At 36.7% G+C, this 24,537-nt stretch overlaps 2 protein-coding genes across 2 annotated transcripts; both read left to right on the top strand.

Moving 5' to 3' along the window:
- Nucleotides 1-396: 396 nt before the first annotated feature.
- On the top strand, nt 397-2,716 carry LOC104247324 (probable serine/threonine-protein kinase PBL15). Its single transcript, XM_009803301.2, has 5 exons — nt 397-863; nt 1,265-1,400; nt 1,604-1,740; nt 1,867-1,990; nt 2,114-2,716. Exons 1-5 carry the CDS (start codon nt 450-452, stop codon nt 2,563-2,565), a joined length of 1,263 nt encoding a protein of 420 aa, XP_009801603.1. The 5' UTR covers nt 397-449; the 3' UTR covers nt 2,566-2,716.
- Nucleotides 2,717-13,702: 10,986 nt separating this feature from the next.
- LOC138875443 (secreted RxLR effector protein 161-like) lies at nt 13,703-14,889 on the top strand. Its single transcript, XM_070154271.1, has 4 exons — nt 13,703-13,750; nt 13,973-14,039; nt 14,153-14,229; nt 14,386-14,889. The coding sequence occupies exons 1-4, from the start codon at nt 13,703-13,705 to the stop codon at nt 14,887-14,889; spliced, it is 696 nt and encodes a 231-aa protein (XP_070010372.1).
- The last annotated feature ends 9,648 nt before the right edge of the window (nt 14,890-24,537 follow it).

Genomic DNA, 24,537 nt, shown 5'->3' with positions numbered 1-24,537 from the left:
TCAGTTCTCTTTATCATACTTTTTCCAAACCACCAATGAAATGATATTTGCATATATTTTCACACCAGAAAAGTACACAATTTCTTCAATTTGATTCGCCCAAAGTCAAGTCGGCATAGGTGACATTTGTTCCCAATTCTTTTATTACAAAATGGACACCTTTATTGCATGAAGACAAGTACGTAGTTGACAAATCAAGCAACAATAACAATCCCATAGAAAAAAGATTAGAACAACAATACCCTATTTAGTAGAGTGGTTGGAGCAGTTACAGAAAGAATGTCCTTACCTCATTGTGGATAATCAAGGAAAACCAAATTGTACGTACTAGATTAAACTAATTAAACCCCCCTCAATTATTTTTTCTTTATTAATTACCTTTATCTAATCCTCATATCTTCCTTCTTATATTTCTCATCAACTTCTCCATCTTTTTTCCTCACCAAATCATGAAAGACTCAAAATCTTGGAGACCCTTTACAGCAAACTGCTGCTCTGTCGAAGATCAAACCATTTTTGGTAATTTTAGCAGGTGCAAGACCTCGAAATCGGATTTTTCAAAGAACATAGCTCCATTGCCATCTTTTCGTAGGTTGTCATTCTCGGATTTGAGCAGATCATCATCAACTAGGATTAATGAGGATCTTGCACAATCATTTGGTCCTGACTTGTTTGATTTTCAGTTGAGTGAACTGCGTGCCATTACGCAGAATTTCTCGACTAATTACTTGCTTGGTGAAGGTGGTTTTGGGACAGTGCATAAAGGTTATGTTGATGAGAATTTGAGGGCTGGTTTGAAATCTCAAGCTGTTGCTGTTAAGCTTCTTAATATTGAAGGGCTTCAAGGCCACAGGGAATGGCTGGTAAAATTACATATTTCCTCTTCTTCTTATTATCAATTTCAAGTATATTGTGGAAATTGTCGAAATTTCAGATTATATCGTTTTATTTTAGTAATATATCAAGAAAATACTCTTTTACTGATATCAATTATTTTATGAATTATGAAGAGACATGAACTCTTTAAAAAAAAAACTTGAAATCCTTGACTCTGCAGTGTACAAGCTTGGACTTCACAGTTTTATTGGGGTCCACATGGCTCTGTTAAATTATTGGTGATTCTTTTTAAAAGGTCTTCGTAAACACCATCAGCAAGTTAAAGCTAAGAAGTCAAATCCCAATAGAAAATCTTTTGTTTTTTCTGTGTTTATAATTATTGTATGTTTTAAATTATTTAATAGTTAAGTGTGTTTTTGGTTGATAGGCGGAAGTAATATTTCTAGGACAGCTAAGGCACCAAAATTTGGTAAGATTGATTGGGTACTGTTGCGAGGATGAAGAACGCCTTCTTGTTTATGAATTCATGCCTAGAGGCAGCCTTGAAAATCATCTCTTCAAGAGTAAGTTCTTTTTTTTTTTTTTTAGCCCCAACAAGAAAAATAATTCCTTTTCATTTTCAATATTACGTGACCCGAGAATAATCCTTAAAATAGACCATAAGGCATAGTTACAATATTTTTGATAACGGTTTTGTCTAATCATGATTTGACTCTTTAGTGAATAGTGATGAGTAATTTGAATTACTATTTCCAACAAATTGCAGGGTTATCAAACTCACTGCCATGGGGTACAAGATTGAAGATAGCAATTGGAGCAGCCAAAGGCCTTGCTTTCTTACATGGCGCTGAAAAACCTGTTATTTACCGTGACTTTAAAACCTCCAACATCTTACTGGATTCTGTATGTACATCTCTAAATTTACCCCTTTTTTTTTTAACTTCTTTATTTTATTTTAACAACTACTGTAGTTTGTTTTACTAATAAAAAGATTTTAATATGCTAATAGCTTCTATGCTATAATTTCAGGACTTTACTGCTAAATTATCAGATTTTGGGCTTGCACATATGGGCCCAGAAGGATCAAACACTCATGTTACTACTAGGGTAATGGGCACTTACGGATATGCTGCCCCTGAATATGTTAGCACAGGTACTATTATGATCCACAAAAAGAAGTCTTTTGTAGACATGTGCATTCATTTGTTTGTGTTCAGTCCTATTTTTATTTAAATACACTAAGGTGTAACTTTTTCATGCTCCACTTGTGATGTAGGACATCTTACTACCAAAAGCGACATTTACAGCTTTGGTGTGGTCTTGCTAGAACAACTAACAGGAAGAAGAGCAATGGACAAAACAAGACCAAAGAATGAACAAAACTTAGTCGATTGGACAAGGCCCTACTTGTCAAGTAGTCGAAGATTGCGTTGCATAATGGACCCTAGACTTGGAGGACAATATTCAGTAAAAGGAGCAAAAGAAATGGCCCATTTAGCTTCACAATGCACAAGCTTAAACCCAAAGGACAGGCCCAAAATGCCAGCCATTATTGAAACCTTAGAAAGCCTTCAACCACTAAGGGACATGGCTGTGGCTTGTGGACAATGGCCACCCTCTCCAAAATCAAGCAATAAGTATGTTGTTTATTCTCCAAAAGGCAACAAGGACAGCAAAATAGTGGTTATCAAGAATTCTCGTATGGCTGTTCATAGTAAGAGCAAGTAAATTTCTGTATGAAGAATTGTGCCTGAAATAATTAAGTATCTATATATTAATATTGTATCTAAAGTATGGAGTTGAAGTAAGGGTCTAACTTGTTTATGTAAATAAACGAAAGTTATAAGGTTTTTAATATACGAAATCTTCTTTATAGCGATGCGATGGTGTTGGAGGCATTTTGACACACTCGTTTCAATTTGGTTAATACCTCAAAATCCCCCTAAACTATATCGATTTTGTGAGTTTCATACTTAAACTATACCCCCTAAATTAACTACAATGTACCCACTGTAAAATACTCCTTGGAGTGCCACGTGTCAAAAAAAGTGGGTCAAATCTATAAAAGGCGCCTGAGAGCTAAAATTTTGTCCCCGAATGTTCAATAGCTAATTAGTCCAAAAAATAATTTTTCCTAATAGTTTTTTATTATTAACTGTATTTTTTAAAAATAAATTCCTCATTTCTATCTCTCTTTATCTTCTCTCCTTATTCCTTCCTTCTACTACTTCTTCTTCTTCTTCTTCTTCTTCTTCTTCTTTATTTTTTTGGACGAATCCATCTGTCTTCTACATCTTCCTTCTTTAATCTAAACTCAATTGGGTTTTAGAAATTATAAATTTCATCTTAAGTTTCTTCCTTTTTCTCTTACCTTTTCCCCCTTTTGGTATTATCGAAAAGCTGCATAAAAAATGTGATATAACCAGATTTTAAAGCTTACTCATGGCCACTGGGGCTACTTCAAATGCAATCATGGATTAATCATCATAGATCAAGCTAAGAATTTTAACCATCAAAGAAATATAAACAAACAGTTAGAGCAAAAATAGTGAATTTCATTAATGATTGATAAGATTCTACCACAAAGCATAAGAAGAAATAAAAATACTGAAAACATGAGCAAAAGAAACAAAACGTCACGAACTAGGTCACTAGTTGATCTACACTAGGCTAGGAGGCTTAAGGCTGGGAAGAACTAGGTGCTTGGTTTTTGACTTGGAGGATTTTCAACATAGATTGAAGAATGCCATCATTCTTCTCTTTTTCTCTTGGCAGCTCAGTTCTGAGAGAATCTCTCTTAGTCTCCACCTCAACCAACCTCTTCTTCAGCCTTTTAATCTCAGCATACTTAGCTCCACTTTCTTGCCCCAAGGCTCTGACCTTGCTATTCACTGGTATCTTTTTGGATGAACTAGGTTCTTTAGGAGTGACATTGACTTCATAATGTCAAGCAAACAGAGTATTAACCCAAAAATGATCCATGCTTGGACTGACCTCCCATTTTTTCATAGGTACATTGAAATGTGCAAGCACATGTTTGAGAATGAAGCCAAAGGGAATGGTATGAGTTTTGGTGCCATTGATAACTCTATCAAGAAGTTGGATTATATCTTTCAGTCACTTTATTCAGTAGGTCTACGAGGGTTTCCTCTACAGATGAACCAGGTTCATCTTCCCAAACAACCATTGCACCTGCGTCTTTGGTTAAAGTCACAGGAGTGGGTGAAGAATTAGCCACTCTTGTCCCCTTTCCCCTCACAGTACTCCTAGGACCCTTGTTCTCTTCTTTTTTTTTTCATTTTTACCACCAATTTCTCAAGATTCATTAGTCTCAACACCTGCTATAGATCCTACAAATATATTCTCCAAATTCATAGCAACCTTAGAAATTATCTCAAAAGAAACTTTAGAATCAGAAGATACCTGTTCAGTTTCGGAAGAACCACTTTCTTCCCTCTGAGTAGCAGACTTAAAAGAATCTAGGTAGTTTAATACGGTCAGGAGTCTTGAACGTAACTGGTTCACTTGTAACAGATAAGTTCAAAAGAACTTTGGTATTTGGTAGGACTCTGCTCATGATCCAAATATAGTTATTTCAAATTATACAGAGTGTAAAAAACATACCGTGTTATCTTGATGAACCAGGTTCTTCACTGATAATTCTCTTGTGTAAGTCTAAATTTGCCAAAATAGAGAAAATATCATTAGAGATTAATGAGTCATTTTAAAACATGGCACAAGAGTATACTATTGAAAGTATGAGACTGAGCAAGATTTAATTTACACAATATACAGACTTTCTAACCAATTTTTTTTATTAATTTTTTTTTCAATTTTTTCAATTTTTTCTTTTTGTTTAACCTTGAACTGGTCCTTTTAGGTGATCTTAATCATCCATAATTCCAACCTTTCATCTCAAAGTAATCTCTACTTAAGGCTTTTGTGAAGATGTCAGCAATTTGCTTGTCAGTAGCACAAAATTCAACAGTGATCAAGCCTTTCTCATAGTTGTCCCTAAAAAATGGTGCCTAACATCTATGTGCTTAGTTCTCTTATAATGAATCAGGTTCTTTGTCATACTAATGACACTAGTGTTATCACAAAAAATAGGGATGCAACCAACATCAATTCCAAAATCCATTAATTTATGTTTGATCCACATCAATTGAGCACAACATGAAGGAGCAGCAACATACTCAACTTCAGCAGTAGATAAGGCCACTAAATTTTGCTTTTTAGTAGCCCATGACACAAGACATGAACCAAGGAAGTATTCCATACCTGAGGTATTCTTCCTGTCTACAAGCAAACCTGCATAATCAGCGTCATCATATCCCACTAGGTTAAAGTTACTACCTTTTGGATACCAAAGGCAAAGGTCAGTGGTGCCTTTCAAGTATCTCAATATTCTCTTTACAATGGTCAAGTGGGATTCTTTTGGGTTTGCTTGAAATCGAGCACAAAGCCCTACACTGAAAACAATGTCAGGTCTGCTAGCAGTGAGATATGACAAAGAACCAACATTCCCCTATACAACTTCTGATCAACAGATGAACCAGATTCATCTGTATCCAATTTCGTGGATGTTGCAATAAGAGTGTCAATTTCTTTGGATGTTCCTTCCTGGTTTTCTTATTGAGGAATAGGTTCATGGACAGGTTCCCTCGAGGTTCGAGGATCAATTCCTCTCTAGTAAGTTCCCCATGTCATGTTGCCCTGGGTGGAAGGACCTGTTTCATCACCTGTTCCTTCCTGTGATGCATCTTCAGGTTGGATTGTGGTTTCACCATTTGAATTGCTTATCAGCCTAATCTCTTCATTATCTTGATCTTGCCTCTCAGAAAGAATGTTAGTTTTAAAAAAAATAACATATACACCTTTTTTCTACACATATAGTTCTTTTACTGTATATCTTATAAGCTTTACTATGTGAAAAATATCCCAAGAATACTCCCTCATCACTTCTGGGATCATACTTACCTAGGGAGTCTTTGCCATTATTGTGCACAAAGCACTTGTATCTAAATGCCCTAAGATGGGATATATTTAGCTTTTTTCATTTAAGTGACTCATAGGGAATCTTCTTAACAAGAGGTCTAGTCATGCAACTATTTATGATGTAGCATGCAGTGCTCACAGCTTTTGCCGAGAAGCTATAAGGTAATTTACTAGCAAGTAGCATAGTCCTAGCCATTTCCTCTAATGACCTATACTTTCTTTAAACTACTCCATTTTGTTGTGGAGTCCTAGGAGCAGAAAATTATGATCTATGCCATGCTCATCACAAAATTCAGCATTAAATTCAGTTCCATGATCAAACCTAATTGATGCAAGTTGATTACCTAGTTGTTTATGAGTTTTTGTAACAAAAGAAGTAAACATATCAAATGCTTCATCTTTAGATATTAAAAACAATGTCCAAGTAAACCTAGAGTAATCATCAACAAACACCATAATATATCTCTTACCACCTTTGCTCAGAGTTCTCATTGGTCCACAAAGATCCATATGAACCAGCTCCATCGTTCTGGTGGTACTTATCATTTTCTTGCTTTGAAAGAGGATTTACCTGCTTCCCCCTTGCACGAGCCTCACAAACTTTGTCTTCCTTGAACTTAATGTTAGGCATTCCTATCACCAAATCTTTGGAGACTAGTTTGTTGAGTTGACTTAGACTGGCATGTCCAAGTCTTTTGTACCGGGGGGGGGGTCATTATCCAACATACTTAAACAAGTGAGCTCATTTTCTGAAAGTGTGGACAGATCTACAATGTAAATATTATTTACTCTTTTTCCCTGCAAAACAATCTTGTCAGTGGTAAGATTTATCACAAAATATTTGGTAGAGGTAAATTCTACCAAGTTACCTCTATCACATAATGTGATACACGAATTAGGCTGTATTTTAGGCCATCTATCAAGTATACATTCTCAATAGAGTGATAATCAGTCTTACCTATCTTTCCAACCCCAATGATCTCACCTTTCTTCCCATTTTCAAAGGAGACATTACCTCCTTTGAGGTCCTCAAGTGAAAGGAACTGGTTCTTGCTTCCTGTCATATACTTTGAGCAGCCACTATCCATGTACCATATTTGGCTGCTCCCCTTCACTTGGACCCGCAAAAGGAAATCAGGGATTAGTCTTAGGAACCCAAACTAGTTTGGGTCCCTTTCTATAGGCAAAAGGGTGAATCAGATTCTTTTTAGCCCAACCTGGCAGCCTATTTTTCCCTTGAACAAATTCTTTATTCTTGTGACTAGCCTTTTCTTTTGCAATACATTCACTTTTATAGTGACCAGTTTTACCACAGTGTGTGCAAATTTTGTTCTCAGGAAGTGTGATGTACTTGCTTTTGGGATCCCACTTAGGTGCAGGGGTCCCGTAGCCAAGTCCTCTCTGATTGCTACTATGGTGTTCATGTAGCCATGAAAGTACATCGGAGGACCTATTCCATTTACATGTTCTGTCTAACTCGTGCTTAACCTTGCTTAGATCCTCCTTAAGGACTCTTATCTGCTCATCTCTTTTGTACAACTCGTCTTTCATTTTTCCTAGGTTTTCTTCTAATGTGAGTTGTGTGTGATCAGATTTCTTTTTACCTATTCCTAGTTTCAGTTTTATATTTTCAGATCTTAGCTCTAGGACAGTGGTGTCAAGTTCATGAACCTGGTTCTTTAACTCATCATTTTTACTATCACTTTTACTAGCCATAAGTTCCTGATTTTTGCACTTAGCTTTCAAAATCACACACTCCTTAGACGGCTGCTCCTTTTCGTTGTTTAGATCCTCAGATTCATTAATGAAATCCAGGAGTAATTCAGATGCCTTTCTTTAGACAAAAATTTTATCTTGTCTTTGAGATGAATTATACTTACCTCAGATTCCTCATCGGATTCTCCAATTACCATAAGTGCTTGTTCATCTCCATCTCCATCCTCTGAGTCCTCATCTGAGCTATCTCCCCAGTAAGCAACCATAGCCTTTGTTGATCCTTTGTTCTTCTTGGGTTGAACCTGTTCCTTCTACCTATTCCATTGTTAAGCTCTTTCCTTCTTCCATTCAATTTCCCATTGAGGGCAGTTTTTGATGTGGTGATCAGTCTTCCCACACTTGTAACACCCCTCATTGGTTTGTTTTTCAGGAACTCTTAGTTTGTTGTATCTTCCACTTCTTGAAGGACCCTTTCCTCTTATTAGGTACTTTTTGAAGTCCTTTATGATCATGGTCATTTCATCCTCCTCTAGATCAGCACCTTCTCTGATTCTGAGCGCCAAGCTCCTTTCCTTCTCGGGTGCATCCATCTTCATGGTTTGCCTTCTAAGTTCATAGGCAGTGAGATTTTCAATTAGCTCATCCAACTTGAGAGTGAAAATGTTCTTTGATTCCTGAATGGTAGTGATTTTGCTTTCCAAAGTGACTGACAGAACCCTTGTCAAAATTTTCTCAACTTTGTCCTCTTCAAGAATTATCCTTTCAAGAGACTTGAGTTCATTTGTTAGAGTGATGAACCTTTTATACATCTCCTGGATGGTTTTGCCTTCCTTCATGGTGAAATTCTCATATTGAGAATATAACAGTGTTCCTCTTGATCTCTTCACTTGAGGAGTTCCTTCATGAGCCACTTGCAGAGTGTCCTAGATTTCCTTAGCAGTGGTACAACTTTGAATTCTACTATACTCGTCTAGACCAATTCCACACACAAGCCATTTCTTGGCCTTAGCATTCTTTTCCCACTTCTTCAATTCCTCAGCCGTGCAGTCAACTCTTGTTTTTGGCACTTCTATTCCTTCAACAATCTTCTTCATGGTAGCTAGGGGACCATCAGTGACAATGTCCCATAGCTCATAGTCCTCTCGATGATGTGCTCTCTTATCCTATTTTTCCACTAGGAGTAGTACTGGCCATTGAAGAGTGGAGGCCTAGCAGTGGATTGTCCTTCTCAGTTTTCACGTAGTGCACTCATCTTGATCTGTTCCTAAGGTGTTAGCCTCTTCAAGGATAACCCGCTCTAATACCAATTGATGTTTTATTCTTCAATACCACACAAGAGGGGGGTGATTTATGTGGTGATCAATTTTTTGCTTAAACTGAATATGGAAGGACATGGTTCTTCTATGTGTTCCTTCTACTACTATTGCGGAATAATAAATGTAGAAAGTAAAGAACACAAGTATTTTTACGTGAAAAACACCTGGCTCAAAAGGTGAAAAACCCACGACCTACTACTCAGTAGAATTTTCCCCAACACTTCACTAAATGACTGAGCCAAAATAGCATTTACAAAACTCTTTGTAAACCTAAGGATTACCTCTAATCGCGTTGTAGCAACCAGCCTCTAACTGTTGCAACAACTTCAAGTTAATTGTAACTTGAATACTCAAAGTACCGATTACAATTGCTTCTAGATAAAGCTGAAAGGTACAATATGAAAACACCTACTACAATTGAACTAGAAATAAAGAAAGTCACATAAAACTCTTTATGAAGCTGGTTCTTCAATCTGGTTCATGTAGCTTCAGGTTTGCACACTTGAATCACACATGAATTGTTTGCAAAAAGCCTTGTTATTTTGATCTCAATTCACGTTTAACTTCTGCGTTTTTGTGCAACTCCTATAATGTGAGAACATCCTGTAATTTATAGAGATAGTAGATGAAGAAATAACTAGAGTTCTGATGCAACTCTTCCTTGGTGGAAGAGTTCTAGTTGATTTCAACTTCTAACTCATATAGTGTTCTCTTTGATTAAGGAGTCCTTCTCATTATCAATTATGCAACCTTTTCGATCAGGAGATATTAAATATACCAAGTTAAGCTTATCTTCTTCACATGCATCCCACATGCTCGAATCTGCTCGTTTTTATGAACCTGAGGGGATGGACCTAGATCATGCCTGAGTTCCTTTGTCAGTTTTCAAAACTAACCTTACTTGGGCCAACAATCCATTTCTTCTTTATTCTTCTTCCATTTTCCCAATTGTAGGAAGAACTATTGAGTCTATCTTTATTCAAATGTTAGTTACTACTGTAGCTGCGACAGTTAGTTGTTAGCTGTAGCTTAGCTGTCATTTTTCAGTTGGTTAGTTAGTTAGTGCTTCTTATATATAACAGACAAATTGCATCATAGTTGATTTTGAGTTTCATTTTCCTCAATTAGAGACTCCATCTCTACTTTTCTTCTTCCTCCCTTCTCAGTCGATCTTCCATAAGTTTCTGGGTTTTCTCCATTGTAGCTAGGAAGCTTTTGCATCCTTGAATTCTAAAGCTTAACATGGTATCAGAGCCTTAACACGTCTCATTGATCCACGAAATTGATCTTGGTAGGCTATCGTCTTCTCCGAGCTCAAAACTAGGGTTCATTTTTGGTACGACATTAAATCTCGAGCAAATAAACAAATCAAAGCTACATCATTTAATTGAGTTTTTCTGTGGTTTCATACACTCATTTAATTGAGTTTCTCTATGGATTCATTCTCACTTCGAGCTAAACTAATCGATCACTTCAACTATGGTGGTAGATGACCAAAGTACAGAGTCTACGACTGCCACAACAATCGAGATCGACAATCGATGTAAGTAGTCTGCTTAACATATATCCTTCTGATAGCTCTGGGCTAGTTTTAGTTCCAGTTCCTTTTGATGGAATAGGATATCGTTCATGGAGGAGAGGTGTGTTGAGGGCCCTCTCATTTAAGAACAAATTAGGTTTCATTACTAGGGAATGTGAAAAACTTGATTCGAAGTCGAAAAACTTTAGACAATAGGAGAGATGTGTTGATATGGTAACTTCGTGGATTTTGAATTCACTTGCCAAAAAAATTGCGGATAGTGTAGAGCATGTGAATAGTTCAGTTGAGTTGTGAAGAGAACTTGAAGATCGTTATGATCAAACAAATGGAGCAAAACTTTATCAGATCCAAAAGGAGATTAATAATTTAAGTCAAGGAGTGCTCAACATTACTGGATACTACACTAGAATGAAGAAATTATGGGAAGAATTAACTAATCTTAGTGCAAAATCCCCCTGTAGTTGTCAATGCACTTGTGGTGCAAAGGAAAACATGCACAAAGCTGAACGTGACAGAAGATTGATACAATTTCTGATGGAATTAAATGAGGTTTATACTGTGGTTTGAGGGAGCATATTGATGATGAATCCCTTGCCTTCCATGGCACAACCTTTTGCTCTTTTGGTTCAAGAGGAAAGAGGATTTTGACCTAGAAATCAATTGAATTTTGAATCTACTGCAATGAATGCTGGTACAACAATGCCAAGAGGCTTTAGGACAAATTACTCAGTGAACAACAATAAACCTAGGACCTTTTAGTGACTTTTGCAAAAGGCCAAGACATGCCAAAGACAAATATTTCAAACTTCATGGACATCCACAACACTTCAACAAGGAGCTCAAAACTATAACTCGACTGCACAAAATCATAACCAGTATCCTAGAAATAATAAAGGGAAGAGTATTGCAGCAAATGTTGTAGCTAGTGTACAAGGCATGCCATCTAACGTAATGACAAACAAAGGAGAAGATCTGGAGCATCAGGGAAGTCATAGTAACCAAAACATGAATCTTTCAAATGAGCAATATGACCAAGTAGTGAGACTGTTGCAACACTTCCAAAGTGATGGTCCAGGGGACATTTCGAGCAACACAAATGCATCCAACGAAACAGTAAACTTTTGCAAGTATTGTGTCTTGTACATCTTTTATAGATTTAGACAAACTCTCATGTAAATGCTTTTAAGAAAAGGCTGACTTATGGATTCTAGACTCAGGAGCTTCACACCACATGACCTTTAATAAGACACACCTGCAGAATATAATTGTCCTACCTTACCCTTTACTTGTGAAGCTACCAAATAGTTATAAAGTCAAGGCGACAGAAGTAGGAACTATGACAGTTACACCTGAGATTCTTTTGTATAGAGTCCTATTTGTTCTCTCTTTTAAATACAACCTTATCTCTATTAGCTCCTTAACAACACATCTCAAATGTCTAGCTTCTTTCTTTTGACACATGTTGTCTTCTGCAGGCCCCTTTTCTAAAAAGGCCTCTGGAGATTGGTAAAGATCATGATGGGGTGTACCTTCTATGCTCAGACTGCTTCAACAAGGGAAGTTCTGCTATAGCAAAGAAGGGTACAATTTATTGTTTTTCTATTCACAATAGTCATGATAGTGTAGCACATTGTTTTCCTCATTCCTATCACCCCTATTCTACTGTAAATACTGCATCTCCATATCCTATTGTAAATGCTTTCACCTACAATAAAACAAATAGGGGTTGTGACTTTGACTCTTTTCCAATTGATGCAAGTGATATGAATTTGTTATGGCACTATAGACTTGGACATGTACCTTTTGGAAAGATGAAAGGAATGTCTAACATACCAGTAACCTTTGCATCAAGACAACCTTTTCTCTGCTGTATATGCCCTATGGCCAGGCAAACTAGACTTTCCTTTTCCTTGAAAGTTACTAACACCGCTGCCATATTTGACCTCTTACATGTTGACCTGTGGGGACCTTATCATGTATCAACTCATGATAATATTAAATATTTCCTTACTCTAGTAGATGATTTTAGTAGATCCACTTGTACTCATCTACTAAGATATAAAGTAATGCATTGCATACTCTTAGAAGCTTCATTTCTATGGTTGAGATACAGTTCAATACCAGTGTAAAGTGTATCAGATCAGACAAGTATTTGAAATTTACCAGTAGTGAAGCTACTCTATTCTTTCAGTCCAAAGGATTTGAACACCAAAGAACCTGCCCATATACACCTCAACAAAATGGCATAGTAGAAAGAAAACACAAATACTTATTAGAGACTACCAAAGCCCTGTTATTTCAAGCCAAACTCCCTTTGAAATACTGGGGAGAATGTTTACTTATAACAACTTTTCTCATTAATAGACTGCCCACTTTACCTCTAAAGAACAAATGCCCTTTTGAGTTGTTGTATCAAAAGAAACCAAATTATTTATATTTGAGAAGCTTTGGTTGTCTGTGCTATCCAATTGTCCCTAAACCCCATAGAGACAAATTTGAATTCCTTTCCCTAGCAGGGTCAGAATTGACTTACATCCGTTCTCTAACTCGTCTTTCTTTTGCCCCATTCCCTAGCTCCTCGATCAATAGGTCCGGTAGAGGAGCTGAAAGCCACTTGACTGTAAGCAGAAACCAAGGGCTACTCCACGTGTGTTTGTAGGTTATCCCTTTGGTGTCAAAGGGTACAAAGTTCTGAGTCTAACAACCAAGTAGTTCTATGTGTCTAGGGATGTTGTTTCACGAGTCCAACTTCCATTTCTCTGTTCTACTAGTTTCAGCTTCCTCCTCTTCCATGCCTCATACTGTTGCACAACATGATTACTTTGATATGCTTCCCTCTTTTCCTTCTCATAGTGTCACAACTCCTCCAAGGGATCCTTCTATTATACCTACTTTAATGTCACTTAGTCACACCATGCATTCACCTCACACCATGTACTCACCTTCTATTCCTAGTACTACCTCACCACAAACATCATCTCCAACTACTTCAAAAGTTAATCAACCCTCTCCACATATACTAAGACCTAATCAAAGAGTATTTGGTAGAGTCTCTAAAGTTTCATCCTACTTGTCTGATTATATTTGTTCTATGCCCAACCTGAAACCATCTCAGGTTGTTGAAGTCACTCAGACCAACTCACCCTTCTCTCTCAATGCCCTCTTCACCCAAAGTAATCTCATAACTTATGATGTCTTGAGTCTTGACAGTCAGCAGGTTGTAAGAAGTGTTTGTAATGACATGGAGCCATTATCTTATGAAGAAGCAGCAAGCAATCCTGCCTGGAAATAGGCCATGACACAAGAATTTGAGGCACTTCATGCAAATGACACTTGGACATTGGTTCCATTACCTGCTGGAAAGCAAGCCATAGGATGCAGATAGGTGTATAAGATTAAACATAAAACAGATGGGAGTGTAGAGAGATACAAAGCCAGATTAGTTGTGAAAGGATATACAAAAGGTATGAATCAATTATACAGAAGCTTTCTCTCCAGTAGTAAAGATGACTACTGTTAGAGCCTTAATTGCTACTGCTGCTAAGAAGCACTGGAGATTTTTTAGTTGGATGTGAGAAATGCTTTCCTCCAGGGAGATCTACATGAAGAGGTTTACATGAAGCTTCCCCAAGGTCTTACAGTGTCCTCCCTAGATTAGTTTGCAGATTGAACAAGTCACTTTATGGATTAAAGCAGGCCAGCAGATAATGGTATGCTAAATTCACTGAAGCCCTGTGTTCCAAAGGCTATAGTCACTTCATGTATGATTACTCTTTGTTCTACAAGAAGACTGCTAATTGTGTGGTTTTTATAGGAGTTTATGTATATGATGTCCTACTTATAGGAAATGATCTTGCTGAGATTCAACTGCTGAAAGCTTTCCTACATGAGCAGCTCAAAATCAGATAATTAAGGAGACTAGACTACTTTTTGGAACTTGAAGTACTCTATAGAGACAATGGGATTCTAATCTCTCAGAGAAATTTTGTCCTCGATCTCCTTAAAGACTATAATTGCTTACACTACACCAGTCTCTCCTCTCCTCTTGATCCCTTAGTTAAACTAAAAGCTAATGAAGGAGCACCTTTGTCTGATCCCACTTTTTATAGAAAGTTAGTTGGGAAGTTGAACTTCCTCAGGAATACTAGACTAGATATAGCTTATGGAGTTCAACACTTGAGCCAATACATGCAAGATCCTAGAGAGCCTCATCTTCAGGCTGCTTATCATATGCTTAGGTGCTTGCTCAAGGACCCTACTTTGGAAATCTTCATGTCAAGTGATGCTGACTTCTTAGTTCAGGCCTATTGTGATTCTGATTGGACTGCCTGCCCTGATTCTAGGAAGTCAGTGTTATGTTACATTGTTTTATTGGGTAACAACCCCATTAGCTGGAAGTCCAATAAGCAAGAGACCATTTCCCTTTCTTCAGCAGAAGTAGAATACAGGTCTATCAAGAAGGTTGTTGGTGAACTTGTCTAGTTGCATCGAGTGCTTACAGAGCTGACTGTTCCTCTTGTTTTGCCTATTCCTGTATTTTGTGATAGTCAGTCTGCCCTCCATATTGCTAGAAATCATGTGTTCAATGAGCGGACTAAGCACATTGAATTTTTATTGTCACTTTGTGAGATCCAAGCTCCAAGAAAGTCTCATCTCACTTCATCACATAAGGACTGGTGATCAGCTAGCTGACATCCTCACAAAGTCCCTCACCGGGATCAAACATGCTACTATTCTAGGCAAGTTGGTTGTGCTTCCCTCACCTCCAACTTGAGGAGGGGTATTGAGAATATATTTATTCAAATGTTAGTTACTACTATAGCTGCGACAGTTAGTTGTTAATCTCTTGTACCTTAGCTGTTATCAATTAGTTGTTAGTTGTAGCTTAGCTGCCATTTTCCTGTTGGTTAGTTAGTTAGTGCTTCTTGTATATAACAGACACATTACATCATAATTGATTTTGAGTTTCATTTTCCTCAATTAGAGACTCCACCTCTACTCTTATTCTTCCTCCCTTTTTAGTCGATCTTCCATAAGTTTCTGGCTTTTCTCCATTGTAGCTAGGAAGCTTTTGCATCCTTGGATTCCAAAGCTTAACAATCCTCTTCAAATCCTTTTTTTCTTAATTTTATTTTCACTTCTTTGAAAACCCAGCTATTTTTTGGGGATGGAAATGAAACCTTAATCTGGGATGAAAAAATCTAAAAAAATGTAATACCCCACACATTTGAATTAGGTATGAATGAGTTAAAGGAGTAAAAAGGTTATATTTTGGACATATAAAGTCCTATCGGGATGATTATGGGTGAAAATAGTTGTTTCAAAATGAAGATGGAAAGTGTGGTGCATAAGATTCGACAAAATCGACTAAGTTTGTAGAAGGTCCGTCTTCCAGCAGAGTTTAGTGAAAGTGTATAAGGATATATTGTATAGCCCAAACAGAGCTCTGTGCAAAAAGTTATGCCTATTTTACAGAACAGTGCGTAACCACCGCGTTCGGCCGGATCATTCAGACTTTCAGTATATCAACATGTGTTAGTTTATCTTCCGCATTCAGTATGTTATGATATTACATGTTGATTCAACCAGCCAGTTGGTTCACTCGGTCACATGTAGTCAGGCACCGAGTGTCGTGTTACATCTAGGCCCAGGTTCGAGGCGTGACAAAGCTTGGTATCAGAGCACTAGATTCAAGAGTCCTAGGGAGTCTATGAAGCCGTGTCCAGTGGAGTTTCCTTTATATGTGTGTGCCGGCCACTCATATAAACAGTTAACTACCAAGACATCCAGGATTGTCTCATTTCTTTCTACTCTAGATCGTGCCATGAAGCTTATAACAAAAGTTAACCTTCTCTTCCTATCGAATTCCAAATGTATTGGATTCCCAAGCGACGCGCAGGAGAAACGTAAGGTCCTAGAGAGGATAATTGCCCATTGGGGTATAATCATGAAGTACAGGTTAGTAAATATGAGACTTTAGAGGATGTTAAAAGTGGGATGCAATGGATAGTATTACTGATTAGAGCATAACCTTATCAGAAAGTACAAAAGCAGTTATCATGTCTTATGGTTATCAGTTTACCTCAGTTACCAGTTATACAGTCTTTTAATTAGCAAGTTTATGGTTATTCAGTACGCCAGTATTCAGTTATATGTTTACCAAATATCCAATTTTTAGTGTATGAAAATTCCAGGTGACTTGTGAGTATGCAGTGATGCATATGTGTTCTTAAATAAAATGTAAGTAACATTGATTATAGAGAAACCTTCGCATATTTTAGGTCTGGATTTAGACCCAAGACTCATCGGACAGTACATGAAGTGATTTATCTGATGGTGGTATACTCTGAAGGACAAATTTGTGATGGTAGTGTATTCATATGTGTTCTACCTCATTAAACAATCTCATTTCTAATTCTTGGAAATGGAGCCACAAGTTGGATGATGATAGTTCAGATGTCAGACCTTAACATTGGTCGCTATAGTTTTGGATAGAAAAGAGCCTAACGGTAAAATACCTAGGAGTCAAAAACATTTGTTATTACCAAAGATGTGATTTCGTACAACTCATGCAAATGACTAGAAGATATGATGTATGCAATGAGGACCAAGAGCAACCAATAGTGAATTTTAGGGAACAATTTTAAGTTGTTTGGATTTATTCAAATCAGAATTAGAAAGTACCACGTTAGTGAATTGCTATAAGAAGTAGCTATTATTGTGAGATAAAGGATATGACAATTCCCCTTAAGTTTTGTGACTAAGTGTTTACCCCGAATGTTTGTAATCTGATATGATTTTGAAGTGTATAGAAAGTTTGGGGTTAGATATTCTAATTTTGTTTAAGACAAATGAAATTCCCCTAGGTGTGATCCATGTACATAGTTCAAAAAGAATGATAGTGTGCGACAAAAGAATATGATCAGATGATGAGGGAAGTTCGGAGTAACCTTATGCTTCACTTTAGTTATCAAAGCATGAAAAGAAAATATGATGCTAGTAGGTGGTTAGTGAAAGCATACTAAGTAAGTTTTGAGTAGATACAGTGAATTAACAATTTTAGTAGAGCTAGTAAAGGTAAGATTTGATCCACTTAGCCAGGTTATCTCTAGTGAGTGGATGGCAGTTTGAAATACCGAACGCATGTGTTAGAACCCAAAGAGTTTAAGTTAAACCCGAAGTACAGTGGCAGTGGAAAAAAATCAGCTAGCATTGAGAGAACAAACTATAAAAGAATACCCCTTAAGAGTTATCGAAAATGGGTTTCCCCAAGATTAGCAGTGTGGGCAGAGTTAAATCATTACGATTATGTATGATATTTATGAATACATAAGCTTTCCGTTTATGTAAATAATTTAGTTTTTCCTAGTACGAAAGATTTCTTAGAGGTAAGTTGGGAGATGAGTTGTCATTAACATAAAGTGCAAAGAGTTGCAGAAGATAAAGAAAGTTGTTAGAATCCGAACAAAAAAAGGAAGGATCCACAAGTACAAGACATTTGGTCTAAGGGGTGATGTGAAAACCATCAGTAAGTCCAAATGGAGAATTGAAACTCGAATAGTTAGCATGGGATATGAAAAAGAAAATCAGTTCGGTAATGAGGAAAATTTGTATAATTACCACAGGGATTATGTCTAGCATGTGTAAGAAACACAAAGTGAGTAGAATGATCACCGATCTTAGTTATTGATGATAAAGTGATCACAGAAAAGTTATAAAAAAATCATGCCTAGTTATGTATCACGAGGGTAGTGCCATCGCATGAGACTCTAATCTTCGGAGTATAGACTTAGCTTACAACAATTCTAAAAGTGTTTTTAGGAAGTGCTTAAGAAGATAATCAAGTGTGGGAAGTATAACTCATGATCGAGGTAGATAAGACAACCTTGGTGAAAGAAGTTCACCGCTTAGCCTAGCTAGGAGTTCAATTTGCGTACTCTAAATATAGTAGAGTTGTTGTCTAGAATATGACTTGTCCCCTCCTTAGTAGGCGAAGTGAAGAAGAAATAGTTGATGATCCCTACTTGTTGTAGCTGAAAGAGGGGATTCACATGCATAAAATGACAGCTTTGGAATAAGGGGAGATGATAGTGCTTTGAGGTACCATGACAGATTGTGTGTTCCAGACATAGATGGACTTAAAGAGGGAAGATCATGCTGGAAGCCCAAAATTTCAGGTATTCTATTTACTCAGGTACCACAAATATGTATCATGGTCTTAAGGAGATTTATTGGTAGAACGACATGAAAATAGAACATTGCCGACTATATGGACAAGTATTCGAATTATCAGTAAGTGAAAATCGAGCAGCAGAAAGCCTAGTGTTTTATCACAGAATACACATCCTTTAGTGGAGATTGTAAGTATGTACCTTATAATAGGATTATCTTGCGCATTTTGAAAGCATGATTTTTATGGGTGAAGGTGTAGATTGCCAATTAGTTGGTTCGAAGTTGGCAAAGCGGAGTTGTTAGGAACAAATTTGGTCAATCAGTCTATGGAGAAAGTCAAGCTGATTCAAGAGCATTTGAAGACAGCTCAAAGTTGCCAAAAGTCCTATTCGAACATGCAACATAGAGAACTAGAGTTTCAAGTTGAGGATTGGTTATTTCTGAAAGGTTTGCCTGTGAAAGGCGTTATGAGATTTGAAAAGAAGGGGAAGCATAGTCCCTGCTATGTTGGGCCATATAGAATCTTGTGAAGGATCGGTCAATTAGCTTATGAGTTGGAGTTACCACCAGAGTTAGCGGTGGTACTTTCACGTGTCATGTTATAACATTCAAGTTTCCAGCACTCAAATACTCATGTCAGTTCAGTACTCAGATACTCATGCCAGTTCAGTACTCAGGTACTCATGTCAGTTCAGTACTCAGACACTTATGTCAGTTCAGTACTCAGATACTCATGTCAGTTCAGTACTTAGATACTCATGTCAACTCAATACTCAGCTACTCATGTTGGTCTAATACTTAGACATTTATGCTAGCTTAGTACTCTGATATTGATGTTAGTTCAATACTCGAATATTAGTGCCATTTTAATATTCATATATTCATGTTAGTTCAGTATTTATATATCCATGGCAGACCAATATTTAGTCAATGTGGTGGTCATTCAGTTCACTATCTCAAAAGTTCAGTCATGTATTCATTTAGTTTAGTATGCAAGTGTTTATGAAAGTTCATGTTTCCATCAGACCCGTTTAAGGTCCGGAGTTAGAAGAAGTTATAGTCAGGACAATCATTCGAGGACAAATGATCCTAGGGGGGAGACAATGTAACACCCCGCACATTTGGATTAGGTATGAATGCGTTAAAGGAGTAGAAAGGTTATATTTTGGACATATTAAGTACTATCGGGATGAATATGGGTGAAAATAGTTGTTTCAAAATCAAGATGGAAAGTGAGGTGCATAAGATTCGACAAAATCGACTAAGTTTGCAGAAGGTCCGTCTTCCAGCAGAGTTTAGTGAAATAGTGTAAGGAATTTAGAAAAAATAAAAGAATGAAAGTTGTAGGCCTTTGAAATATTTTTCCAACGATATATTGTATAGCCCAAACGGAGCTCTGTGTAAAACGTTATGCCCATTTTATAGAACAGTACGTAACCACCGTGTTCGGCCGCGTTTTACCGCGACCGCGGTCGTGAGGCAGTGCTCCAGCTATTTACCACAGTTGGGACCACGATCAAGCTTACTGGGACGTGGTGGAGGTCTTGGGAAGTCATTTGTTTAGCCCTATTTCATGCCCACAGCCCCAAGACATAAAAACTTGTCCTAGAAAGGAAAGCTCTCAAAAACCTAACTCCTTAAGGGTCCCTCCACCACCCAAGGTATGTTCTAATGGTAATTCTAAGTTAATTTTGATTTTACAACATCTTATTAACATGGGTAAACCCTCCATATCATTAGATATTCGATTGGGACATCATTGTTGAGAGAAGAAACCCTAGAACTCGAATTCAAGAAGATTGAACGTCAAAAAGGTAATATCTTCATCCTCTAATTAATTCTATCATTGAACTAATGATTATAGACTCTTGTTCATGAGATATCAGTTGATGGGTTTGATAGAAAAGCATAAACGGTGATAGATTTGGGTTGTTGATTGGTTATTATTGGTTATGAGTGTTGATTACCTATTGGGTGATAAAGAATAATGTTAATTATAACCATTTGAGAATTTAGAATTTATCTAGGAGCAAGAGAATGAGTTATTGGGTGTAGGGACACCATTAATAAGGACTATGAAGCTTTATGCCACCAAGTGCTTGATAAAATGCCTAAGTGACCAAACTATATTTATTGTTGCTAATTTGGAATCCCTTTGACTTGTATTGATATAGATTAAAGTTGAAAGGGTTGGCGAATGTTGTATTATGCTCAAGAGCAGGAAGTTAAGGTATGTGAGGCTAACTCTCTATTTTTGGGAATGTTAATGATTCTCTCTACACTACGTTTCTTTTACCACGTTACCAATTGCCTCAGAAATATAATTAAGCCTAGTTCCTTGAATAGTTGTAGAACTTCTATTCTCTAGCTTCATAACTCGTTCATGACTTTCATTTTGAATGTTGTGAGCTCAGTGCGTATTCAATATAGACTTGGGTTTGATGCCCCCGAGTCTTAGTATAGATTACTCAGTATGCCATAAACAGTTGAAATTTCAGTGTTCATAATCAATTCAAGAATACATGTCTCAGTCTAGTCCTATTCAGTATTCCAATATTATGTAACCTAGTGTGATCCAGTATTCCAGTATTATGTAACTCAATGTGATCCAGTATTCCAGTATTATGTAACTCAATGTGATTCAGTATTCCAGTATCATGTAACTCGATGTGATTCAGTACTTCACTATCATGTATTTAAGTATGATTCTCAGTTCCTGATTTTATATCCCTGAATGTTGAACACTTGTATTTGGGCCTGAGGCCGTAGTTTATATGCTTTATGCATACTTGGGCCTGAGATCGTAGTTTATGCTTTATGCATATTTGGGCATGAGGCCGTAGTTTATGCTTTATGCATTTTGGGCCTGAGGCCGTAGTTATATATACTATACTTGGGCCTGAGACCGTAGCTTGTGCACATATAAATTGGGCCCGAGGCCGTAGCTTATTCAGGTAAACAGGTTGTTCATCATTCAGAAGAGGGAGTATTCATAACCTTACTTCCTTTTTTCAGTTCAGCTATTAGTTATCATTTCAGTTATCAGCTATTAGTTATCATTTCAGTTTCAGTTTCAATAGTTATCATTTCAGATATCAAATTTCAATTCTCAGTTATCAGCTCAGTATTAGTTTCAGCAGTTATAGTTCTTTCTTTCAGTTGCTTTACATACCAGTGCAATTTAAATGTACTGACGTCCCTTTTGCTCGGGGCCTGCATCTCACAATGCAGGTAATGATTTACAGGTTGATGATTCAGAGCGCTAGGACTCTTGTATCAGCTGTTTGGTGATCCCCAGTTCTTTCGGGGCATTATCATTACTTTACAGTTGTTCAGTATTTAGAGATCGTTAGTGTTTTCAGTACTTCAATAGAGGCTTCATAAACAAAAGTAACAGTTAGATAGAGTCTCAAGTTTTTCATGTTAAGCTATATTTGCTACAAATACGTTTCAGAAATTGTATTAGTATTTCCGTACTTTGATTTATATCATTCAGACTTTCAGTATATCAACATGTATTAGTTTATCTTCCACATTCAGTATGTTATGATATCACATGTTGATTCAGCCAGCCAGTTGGTTCGCTCGGTCACATGTAGTCAGGCACCGAGTACCGTGTTACGTCCTGGCCCAGGTTCGGGGCGTGACAAGAAATTTGACAATCATTCAACAGAATAGCCTTAAATTTTGGAAGAAAATTCCAAACACTTGAAAAATTCTAAATCTGTAAGAATCCGTAGTATCTCATCCCAAATCAGCATGTTTGCAACAAAAAAAGGATGAAAAATATTAAACAACCCTATGAAATCAATCCTTCAAGCGAACTTGAAGATCCAGGGACAATCCTTTATACTGTACATAATTAGACTTTGGTTAATTAGCTTTTTTTTAAATAATGGAACTAAATTCTGTTAATAGAAACGAATTCCACGTGAAATGCCACTTGGCAGATATAAAAGTGTTTTGGGCGCGTTAAACTTACGCAGTACCTGATATTCCTTCGGGGGGGGGGGGGGTGGAGAGGGGGTATTATTGGTTCATTATAGTTCGGAGGCTAACGACACCTCCCATAGTTTATGCATGAAACTCACAAAACCAGTATTGTTTAAGGGGATTTTGAGGTATTAACTCTAAAGCTATTTCTTTTGGCATTAATAATTGTGGAATAAAACTTATTCATACTTAATATCTATATTAAACATATTAAAGATTTGAAATCATTTAAGAACTGATAACTTTTAGAACATGATTAGTTTTCCACTCTAATTATTATTTTTTCTTTACGGAATTTTACTAGCTTAGTTGGTTGTCTACCTAAATTTTTACCTTGTTGATAAAGATTTGATTCCTCAAATTATAATTTCCTCCCTTATTTTCCCTTCCCCTACACTCTAAATAAAAAAAAAAGAATCATTATTTTTGCTTTGAAAATTTATTTTTCTATTATATTAACATTTTCACACTTTAGTGAAGTAAATATCACTTTTAATATATTATGTTCAATTTCTGAAATATGAAGTTGAATTTCTTAAAAATAAATTAATATGTTCTCAATTCAGTTGAAAAATATTCCACAGTTGGAAACATCAAATTTCTCAATTATCAAAAGAAAAAAATATAGATCATGCTAGGTTTGATCTCTATCAGGATTTTTGGGTAAAATTTGACTCGCATCCAATGTTTAAACTAACTTAATAGAGTCATAACACATGTATTGAAATATGCTTTATCACCCAACTATAGTTATTTAAGCACATTCTTAACTTAGTTTATAATTTAATTATGAAAAATTAGTATAATTTGGCATAGATATTGGGTGCAGATAAAATTTTACCGGCTTTTCCACCCCTCTGTTGCTTTCCTCGGCTTCACTCCCTTCCTCCAAAATATAAATAAGAGACAGCAATTAAAACTAAAATTTCATGTATTACGTAGAAACCAATCTATTGCCAGGACAACCTTTGCTCCACGAATATGTTGTTACTTGGTACCTCCATTTACTTCCTTTCTTCTTTATTTTTTCATTTCTGGTTAAAATGTTATAATTTCCAATATACTAAAATTTTAAGTTATATAAAATATCCATATCGTCGAAAAGCGTCAGGGCAAATTCTTGTTGAATCCTTAAAGTCCTCGCTATTTAACTCTTATTTTATTAATTAGTACTACTTTTGGGGAAGGGGAGGAGGATATTTAGGAAATATATCAAGAACATGCAAGCATAATGGTGCTTGTAAAAGTAGCAAAGGCAACTCTAGTGCTTAATTGGAGTAAAGAAGCAAAAGCACCAACAGTTAACTAAATAGAAGAAAGTCAATCAAAATTAATAGAGGGAGACCTGCAAAGGTCAACAAAACTATGCATGAAAAGATTTTCTTAAAAAAAATACGCGCATCCCAAAATACTAAATACGACTAGTTATACTCCATGGAGACTTCAGAAAGCAGTTGACTCTATCCAACATAAAATTATTTAATATGGCATCATTGTTAGACATTGTTACAGAAAAGGTAATGCAATCGCTGATGCTCTTGCTAAATATGGCACCACATTAGTCGAAGCGAAGATTTTCTTGCGAGAAAAAGAACTCCCCATTGAAGGTAGGGGTCCCATGAGGATGGATAAATAACAGATACCATCCTTCAGAATTAGAGCTAAGAAGTACTCAGGTTGGAACTTTGATCCACCATGATCGAACTATTCATATATTGGAGGAAGTAGGAGAATTGTCTGAAGATCAATTCTCTCCCCACAAGAAGATCCTTCCAAGGAACACACATTAAAGGCCTTCAACCAATACTGCCTCAAGAGTGCTTTCATTAAGTTCAGATGTTCTAAATTGTGCCTTTGTACAATCACTTATTTCTGGTCTTAGACCAATACTCTTTATTTTTGGGCATCCTCTCTTGTAAGATTTTGCTTTCACGGAAGTTTGGTTTATGTCCCCCTCCTCTTTTA

This window comes from Nicotiana sylvestris, chromosome 8 (assembly GCF_000393655.2).
Source record: "Nicotiana sylvestris chromosome 8, ASM39365v2, whole genome shotgun sequence".
Taxonomy (NCBI): Eukaryota; Viridiplantae; Streptophyta; class Magnoliopsida; order Solanales; family Solanaceae; genus Nicotiana; species Nicotiana sylvestris.
The sequence above is the reverse complement of the archived record's forward strand: the minus strand, read 5'-3'. Positions and strand labels throughout refer to the sequence as shown.